General features: G+C 38.6%; 1 protein-coding gene across 1 annotated transcript in view; it reads right to left on the bottom strand.

Moving 5' to 3' along the window:
- Window positions 1-1,155: 1,155 nt before the first annotated feature.
- NDUFA9 (NADH:ubiquinone oxidoreductase subunit A9) overlaps window positions 1,156-9,934 on the bottom strand; it is a 32,603-nt gene continuing 23,824 nt past the window's right edge. The window contains exons 9-11 of the mRNA XM_069489989.1: window positions 5,709-5,804; window positions 3,156-3,222; window positions 1,156-1,464 (exon numbers count right to left, since the gene is read on the bottom strand). Of these exons, the coding sequence (XP_069346090.1) occupies window positions 1,294-1,464; window positions 3,156-3,222; window positions 5,709-5,804 (334 nt within the window). The 3' untranslated portion in view covers window positions 1,156-1,293. The remainder of the gene's footprint in view (window positions 1,465-3,155; window positions 3,223-5,708; window positions 5,805-9,934) is intronic.

Raw genomic sequence — 9,934 nt, 5'->3', positions numbered from 1 at the left:
CAAGAAAAAAACGTGCAGTTGGAGTTGTGATCCTTTCCCTAGTACACTGATTCCCAGATACTAGTGTGCATGGGAGCAAACTGACATGTTTAATAAAAATAAAATTACTGAGGTTCTGATCGAGTAGGTCTAGGGTAGGGCTCGGCAACCTGGAGTAGCAACAGGAAGCACACTGAACTCTGCTGCAGCTCTCTGGACAGCAGTGCTGCTCACACTTCAACGCGCACACAAATCTCCCGGAGACCTTGCTAAGACACAGACCAACTCAGCAGGCCTGGCTGGACGGGGCCTGAGAGTCTGCAGCTCTAACAAGTTCCGAGGTGACGCTGATGCTGATCCAGGAACCACACTCTGAGTGACACACTTTGGCCTGTTTGGGACAAAAAGATTCTGAACATGCAGAGAGGGCAGGTAGAGAACTTACCTTCAACATTCATGTACCTTTCTCTGTAAGGATGAGGTGGCCATTATTATAAGTGAATGAACAAGGCTTTTACCAACATTTGCATTCTACAGATCAGGAGGCTGAAATCTGGTGGAACATAGTGACCAATCTTGAGTCACCTAGGATAGTGATGCGTTGGCTTCCCCACAAATTATGGGAGTTTTTAATCATACTATACTGGGGGATTTGCCAACACTAAACCAATTTATTTGGATCTTGGCTGCAATTTTAACAAGCAAAAAGTCCTAATTCCTAAGGATTGGCATCAGTGACATAGAGGCTGCGGCATCTTTTTTGCATGGGAGAGAATCTATCTATATTCACATGTCTGGAATAATCTAGATGTGGTCCCAACAGCATGAGGCTGGAGGCACAGACAGCTCAGATCCAGTGAGGGGTTTGAGAATCCATGTCTACAGGTAATGTTTTTATATATATGTAATACTATTTCTCCTGTGTATATGAACATTATCAGAATAAATTTTAATGAAGACTAAATCACATATCACTTGAGGTCTTCATAATATTTTGATATTGAAGAGAGGTCCTTGTCTTCCAGAACATACGCTAGAAGTGACCTGACATGAGAAAATTCAAACTCTTCAATATTTCAAAGAATAAATAATATATATTGTCATTAAATATGTATACTTAAAGAAAGTTATGCTCAAGTTCTAAAGGACTAGATTTCTTATTTTATCTTCATAAAAGAAAATGCACAGAATTTAACCTCAGATGTTTTAATAGGGGCAGGACCTTATTCACTATATACAGGATTTGCTAAAGAATGTAGGCTGGCCATCAGCCAGGTGACCCAAATGACACCAAAACCAAGTGCTCTGGGGGCATTAGATGTTGACGGTCTTGGCTGGCTTCACATCCTCAATTTCAGAAGACAGCCAGCGGTAAGTACGATGACGCCGCAGCACCTCAATGGCCTTGAGTTCCAGCGGGGTTGCCTCAATACCAAGGTCTTCTAAGCCGGGCAGCTGAGGCAGTATCATGTCTGTGATGTGAATCTTTGAACAAACAAAGGACCATAGAGAATGCTGAAAACTGGTCAAGAACACAAAGTGCTATCTTAGCAAACATTTAAACATTCAAGCTGGCCTGAGTGCCATTACTGAGACTTAATTTCTTCCAAAGAGTTGGTGGCAATTTTTGATTCATACAGCTCAATAAAGTGGAACACAGAAAGAGGGCTTAAGAAAAAAGAAAGGCAAGATCACCAAATATCAGATCAAGGTCCCTGAAGGCGGCCACGAGCACAAGACATTGGCACTAGATGAGCCATTCCACATACAGATTGACAGAAATAAATCTACAGCAGGGAAGCGCGAGTCATCCCATTTGCCAGGGGAGGCTTAACAGGAAGGTTCAGGAACAAAACCGAGGCTAGAGCAGAGCTAGTCCCTTCCTCAATTCTCTCTTGTGCCTGTTCTCTGAGCACAGGCGTTCTGACTCAGTTTTAACTTTTGAATTAAGGAGATAATGTAACATTTGTTCCTTGCTCATTAAAAAACAAGCCATTAACTTTTTCTGCTCCAGCTATACTCAACCTGGCTGACTAATGCTCACTATAGAGCTAGAAAATGAAACCCATCTTGTTTGTAGGGAAGAATGAACTGCAAGTCTTCCAAAGAGCAGGACTATCCAACAGCACATGAATGGAATCAATTCGCATCTGGAGCAGCATCAAACCCTCATCCTACCCACCTCAAAGCCTGCAATTCTTTTACCAGAGTGCTGTAAGGCAGTCTCAAAACCAAATCCAAAACTCATTCGGTCCCTTGCATCAACGCTTTCTCAGTTATAAATGTAAGAGGGACATCAGTGTAAGATAAACTGAAGTGTCAGGTTTCCTGCCCAATCTTTCATGAACACAGAAGGGACATCATGGAAATGGCCTCAGTTTTCCAGACACAGCCTGTCTGGTGGGAGGATGAAGCTGCCCATTCACATCCATTCCCTAAACACTATTTTCTCATCTTCTCTACACTTCAGCTTTTAGGTACTATTTAGAGGACAGTTGGCTGTTTCTCATAAATATATGGTCCATAGGTCTTCAATGGTTGAGATGGTACAGTAATTGGTATGGTATTTTTATTTTATTTTTATTTTATTTTGCATCCTCCCCAGGAGCATGTGCACATGCACACAAGAAGTAGTCTGAGAAGTGACTACTGAATTTGGCAGCATGGAGCTCATGGGTGACCTTGGAAAGAGCAGTTTTAGGGGGAAAATGGTAATAAAAGCATGACAGGAGCGGGTTAAAGAAAGAATGAAGGAAGAAAGTGTGAATAGCAGGTACAGACAGCTCTCTTGAGGAGTTAGGATATGAAGGGAAACAGACAAACAGGAAAGAGGCTAAAAGAGCTACGGGAAGAAGAGAGGGTGGGACCTTGAAAAGAAGGTGAGATGGGGAGGGCAGCTTTACGCATGTTCATGTGTGCTACGAATGATGCAGCCGAGATATAAACACCCATAACGTCAGAGAGAAGGTAATGGAGGAGCCACTCCCTGGAGCAGGACGAGAGTGGGTGAGTTTCAGTGCTGTAGTAGAGAGGCTGACCTCAGACAGCAGGAACTTCCAACAGACAAGAGCATGGAAATATCCAAGCAAGCAAACAAAAATACATTTTAACTCCTCCATCTCTGCAGCTCTCTGCCCAGCATCTCCCAGGCAGCTGTTTAGCACACGTACACTCACCCGCTCCACTTTATCCCTTGTTGTCCAGGGCTCGAATGGGCTTATTTCAAAGACTCTTGCTACTAATCTGGAAAAAGGAATATATATATATGGCACATGTGATAAGTGTTTCTATGCCCAATATTTAAAGTAGCCTATAGGAACCACAGGAAGAGAGGCTGCTATACAAGCAGGAATTCACTGATTTATTTATTTTTTTTTTTAAGAAAATAACCAACATCTTAGCACCATTACCTATGAGGCTTTTTAGTCCCTGTTTCCTTTCAAGCCAACCCAGCTGACTGCTGTAAGTGCTGGCATACCTGTTATCCTCCAAAGAGACAACAGATCTTGAAACTTAAAATGAAATGAAACCAACAAAAAAACAAAGCAAACAAAAAAGATCCAACATTCAATAAAGTCTGTGAAATTCAATCTAATCTAAGCCTTGGACACGCAAACATGCTGTTGTTAAGGTTGCAGGGCAAGCTGTGTGGTGCATGCAACAGAAAACTTAATTCCTAAAAGCAGGGGCTCCTGGAAACAAAAAAATCCAAAAGAAGCATGGATCTATAATTCAAATCAGGTGGAGAATGTAAAATCTATCTTGACTACTGCCATCTCTGCACTGCTAATGAGGACTGAGGGGGCTTATACATGTCATCTGAGCTCTGATCTTAAGTATCCTCAAAGCACTGGGTTTCTCTTTTATTTTTTTTTCTTTTTATTTTTTTTTTATAGAGACAGGGTCTTTCTGCGTTGCCCACACTGGTCTCTAACTCCTGGGCTCAAGGGATCCTCTGCCTTGGCCTCCCAAGCAGCTGAGACTACAGGCGTGCACCACCACAGCTGGGGGCCGCAGGTTTTAAACTAGCATCTGAAGAACCCTAGGAGTTTACTGGGGCCCTACAGAGGCCTAGGGGTCAGGGGTTGTGAGTATATGCTCTGAGTATCACCCATCACTACAACCAGACCAGCTCTGCTTTTATCTGATTTTACTCAGTGGGTCTTTATGTAACAACTCAGGGAATACAGGGTTCCACAGCTTTTTAAAAGCTTGAAAAACATCGTCCCAATGGATGGCATACCTAAATGAGAAAGGGAGCTGGCGAGAATTTCTCCAGTAACATACATAGTCTCAGACTCCAGTCAATGGCACAAAAGGGTAATTTATTGGGCTAACATGGCTTAATAAAAACACCCTTTACAAAACTCCAGCTCTCTGTGCTCTGGTTCCGCACTAACATACCGTTTCTGGTCTCTATTTTAGTGTTGTCAGCAGACCATGCCATGGGCATATGCCAACTCCACCTATAACTCAATTTTACGTACAACCGTGGAAGTGCCCCCCTGCAGCCTGGCTGACACATCCTCCACTGCACTGAAGCCACAGTCACAAATGGTCATTTGTAGATATTTTTTGGTCGTTTATATTATTTGACTTCTCTGTAGCACTTCATTCCACAAATATTCACAGAGTGCCTTCTGTGCCAGCCATTGTTCCATAAGCTACAGACACAAACTAATGAAACAGCAATGTTCCCCTTCTTAAAACATCCATTCCCTCCATTCCTTCCTTAAAACACTCCCTCCCTTTTGGTATCTAGACTTCCAAACTCTCTTCATTTCCCACTCTTCATTTCTGCCTAATCACTCTCAGTCAGCCTCCTTGGTAAGTTTCTCCTACTCCGTGGGTCCTTTAATGGAGGTATTCCTCATGCTTCCAGAGCCCTCTTTTCTACTCACTCTACAAACTCTTCCTACTACTTTATACATCGCTGTATTAAAAGAGACAAAGTAAATAGCTTCAGAAATAAAACACTCTCAATAAATACTGACATCACACTATATTCTAATTGGTTGCCTATTTTTCTGATACCCCAATTAGACCATAAGCTTTTTGAGGGTTTACTGTAACATCCTGAGTACCTAGTACATTGCCTAAGACATACGAGGCAATCAATAAATATTTGTTGAATGAAGGCATGAAAAACAAATGAAGGAGGGAATTGCCATGTTGGTTCATAAATCAGTCGGTGGCACACTGGATGTGAAACCCTCCCTGACCAGGGTGTAACACTAGGGTTACACTAGGGTGTAACATGGTAAATCCAAGATTTTAAATCCTCAAAGGGAGGAAGCGAATCAAGACGCAGGGAAGAAAGAGAAGGCAACCACAAAGCCAAGTCTGAATTAGCCTGGCTCCTTTCCCCAGCTACATGATCAGACTGATGGAGTGAGTCCCACTTCTGAGTGAGTGATAGGAAACAGAGGAAACCCGACTGTTCCCTTACACAATCTGCCAAACAAGACACAGCTCCAAAATTAAACTCAGTGGTTTTTAGTTGGAGAATCTGAAGAACTGCAAATTTAATCTCCCAACACACATTGTATTCTTAACCTCACTAATCTACTGGTGCTCCCCTAGACACTAGGAGCCCCGCTTAGTTAGAGATTCAGAGACTAGACCCTCACAGTAACAGACATACTCCCTATGATCCTAAGGAGGGCATTAGGAACAAGTTATAGGGTTTGCCCTTTTTAGAAGGCACACAAAAGCAGCACCCTACTTACCGATAGGCAAAACGTGGCAAGGGGTATGGGAGGAAGGGCCTGTGAGCCATGGCAAAGACATACTGCACCAGGTCAAAGAGGCGGTACCTATTTGGCCTGCAAAAAGAAAATACAAAGTTCTTCAATTTATTTGCCCCTCACAAATTTTCTTTTTAAATAAAACATTTTTCCTACAAAAAGGAAACATACATGCACTATAGTAAACACAGATTAGCACAAAGAAAAATCACCCATAATTCATTACCAAAGATAAAGTTAATACATTTGATATATATCCTTCTCATCCCCTTGCACATACATTTTTTGTTTTTATAAGATTATACAACCCAGCCTATGCTGTAATGTCTTTTTCATTTAACATTACATTATGATCATCTTTCCATGTCACAAAATATTTTATTGCATCTTTACTGCACATACTGCATTGTATGCAACCATAATTATTTTATCAATTCCCAGTTTTGAGATTTTTAAGCTATTAAAAATGCTTTTCTTTTATAAAATAATGCTTTAATGAACATTCTTGTAGTTAATATTTACACTTATCCATGATTATATATTTAGAATATATTTCTAGAAGTGAAACTGTGAAAAGTATATTTTGAAATTTTAAAGCTTTTAATTGAACACTTCTAAACTGCCTTCCAAAATGGTTATACCAATTTACATAAAATATAAATAAGAATGCCTCTTCCACCAAAAATTAGTCATAAAAATTTTTTTGTCAATCTGCAAGGTAAAAAAGATGCCTCATGTTTTAATTATCATTTCTTTAATATGAGAGGTTAATTTTTTCTTAATATATTTTTGGCCATTTACACATTTATCTTTTCTTTCCTCCTGAAGTCCCTGTCCATAACAATGATTTGTAAGAGTTTTTTATATTTCAGTGATATAATTAGAAATATCTTTTGTTTGTATTTTGCCTTTTGATGTTATTTATGATGTTTTGTGCATATAAAATTTAAGCATTTTACTTAATCAAAACTACCAATTTCTTTCCTTTATGGCTTAGTTTCATATTTAGAAAATCCCTCTACAGTGACATAAATTTCCACAAATTTTGTCTAATGTTTTTAAGATTTTTTAAACCATAAAATAAGTTCCTTCTGTGACATATTTTTATATGTGATATAAAAATGTAATTATATTTTTCCCAAGATATAACCCAATTGCTTCCACACCATTTACTGAATCATTTACTGAATCAACTCTTTTCCCTTATATTAAAATGTCACCGTTATCACATACTATATATTGTTACATATAATGGGACTGTTTCTGGACTTTCTGTTCTAATCCATTGATCTGAATAGATCTGTACCAGTACCTGGCTTTAATAATTATCACTGCTTATGATGCATTTTAATATCTCTTCACCTATTTTCTTAATCCCTTTTGCCTCAGAAAAATCTATGATAGCTAAGAGCTGAATGTAGGTTCAATGAGAACCTTATCATCCTGACATATTTTACCAAAAAAAAAAAAAAAAAACCACACAAAACCATGAAAATGTCAGCTGGGGAAATAACAGATAAAGCCCTTAAATAGCTGCCTTCAAATTCCAGAAAGATTTGTAGGATCATTACAGGATATATAATACATGTTATGCCAAGAACAACTTGAATTTTTATAACAAACAAGACCTGATACCATGGGTAAACTAATTATATGTAATATATTTCCGCTTCAGCTGTTCTAAAGCACTTTGTGTTCCAGTAAGTGTTACTAGAAGACTAGTTTAAGTGTCTTTGCTCATAGAGAAAGGTACTTTGAAGCCTAGTCTTCCCAGCTTAGACTTCATGGTTTGGCATTATAGGCATTCCTCTGCAAACAAATATCCTCAGCTAAACCTGGTCTCCCAGCCCTCTCTCCACTAAACAGCAAAACCCTTACTTGGTTAACCCAAATATGTGCCTTCTCTGGGCCAAAACCTCCAAAAAGATACAGTTGTAGAGAAAATACAACTCAACTAATTGACTTCACCTTCTATTTTGGATCAGTAATTTCCAATGGAACCCTCACTTCTGTTTGGCATTCCTACTATGCTCTCCTAGGAAATGCTCTTTCCTGTTCTCCCAGGGAACACTTCCTATCTTCTCTGTCCTTAAATTTCCCATATATTAATACTTTTCTGGCCCACTCCATCCTGCCTTTTAGCTGATGATACCCTTACATTCCAATGAGTAAAGATAATCCTTTAAATCCCTATAACCAACCTACCTGCATCTGCATATATCCTTGACTTCTCTTGCCTGTTAAAATTATGTTTGCCTTTTATAGAAGCCAAATTTTCACTTACGCTCTGTAACTAACTCCTCTCAACTCCTGAAGGACTTTGCTCCTTTTTAATCTCCCATCTCCTGAGTCATCAACTGCTATCTTTCCTGGACCATTCTTACCAACTTATTAACAAGATCTACAATCTTCCTAATCCAGAGTGGGACTTCCTATGACAGTATATTTATCTTCCACTACCATCTCTTTGTCCCTTTCCTCTGCTCCCTTTTATAGCAGAACTTCTCCAAAGAGTTGCCTACCTGTTGCCTCCACTTCCTACCCTGACATTCAAATCTCACTGCAAATCTCACTGCAATCCTATCTGTTCTTTGTTCCAATGAGATCATTATGTTCATTAAGGTTAAACGAATCTCCATGCTGCCACTCACTCAACCTCTTGGAAGCACCCAATATAGTTGCCAACCCCCATATAGTTGCCAACTCCCTCCTAGTTTTCTTTCCAATTCACTGTACTTTCCTTTTTGGTCATTAATTTTATATTATTTTGCATCATTATTACTTATATGTCTCACCACTAATCTATAAGCTCCATAAAAGCAGAATCTTGTCCATGCTATTTATTATTGTGGTATAATTCATATGTTAAAATTCACTCACTTTAAGTGAGTAATTCAATGATTTTTCATATATTTACCAAGTCGTATAATCACCACCATAATCCAGTTTTAGCTTTTCAAAAGAAGAAAACCAAATGGCCAATACATACATGAAAAAATGTTCAACATCACTAAATCATCAGGGAAATGCAAATTAAAACCACAACAAGATATCATCTTACCCCAGTTAGAATAGCTTTCATTAAGAAGTCAAAAAACAATAGATGCTGGCGTGGATGCAGAGACATAGGAACACTTATACACTGTTGGTGCAATTGGTGGCAACAGTACAACCTCTATGGGAAACAGTACGGAGATTCCTCAAAGAACTAAAAGTAGACCTACTATTCGATTCAGCAATCCCACTATTGGGTATTTACCCAAAGGAAAAGAAGACTTTTCATCAAAAAGACACCTGCACTCAAATGTTTACTGCAGCACAATTCACAATTGCAAAGACGTGGAATCAACCCAAGTACCTATCAATTCATAAGTGGATTAATAAAATGTGGTACATGTATACCATGGAGCACTACTCAGCCAGTTTTAGAATAATTATGGTTAATCCCAGTTCTCACTCCAGCCTCAGACAACAACAAATCTACTTAGGTTTGCCTTTTATGAATATTTCATGTAAATGGAATCATACAATATGTGATCTTCTGTATCTGGCTTCTTTTACTTACCATAATGTTTCTGAGGTTCAGACATGTAAAATGTGTCAGTATTTCATTCCCTTTTATTGTTGAATAACATTCTACTACATGTTTTATTTCTCCATTCATCAGTTGATGGATATGTGATTTTCTCAATTTTTAGCCATATGATAATGCTGCTATGAACATTCATGTGTGAGTCTTTGCGTGGACATGTTTTCATTTCTCTTGGGTAAATACCTAGGAGTGGAATTGCTGGGCCATACATTAAATTTATGTTTAACTTTTTAACAAGATGGCAAACTGTTTTCTAAAGTGGCTCTACAATTTTACACTCCTAATGATGTGAATATTCCCATTTCTCTACATCCTTGCTAATATTTCTTATGTTCTGTCTGTGAAGTGGTATCCCATTATGGTTTTGATATGCATTTTCCCTAGTGACTAATGATATCAAACATCCTTTCATGTGCTTTTTAGCTATTAGTAAATCTTCTGTGACGATATGGTTATTCAAATCTTTTGTTCATTTTTTTAAATTGGGTTGTCTTTTCATTATTGAATTCCAGGAGTTCTTTGTATATTCTTTGTATATTCTGGATACTAATCCTTTATTAGATGTGTGATTAACAAATATTTTTCCCAAGTTGGTGGCTTGTCTTTCATTTTCTTA

Source organism: Eulemur rufifrons, chromosome 16, assembly GCF_041146395.1.
Source record: "Eulemur rufifrons isolate Redbay chromosome 16, OSU_ERuf_1, whole genome shotgun sequence".
NCBI lineage: Eukaryota > Metazoa > Chordata > Mammalia > Primates > Lemuridae > Eulemur > Eulemur rufifrons.
Note: the sequence above shows the minus strand (reverse complement) of the source record. Positions and strands in the feature narration are given on the sequence as shown.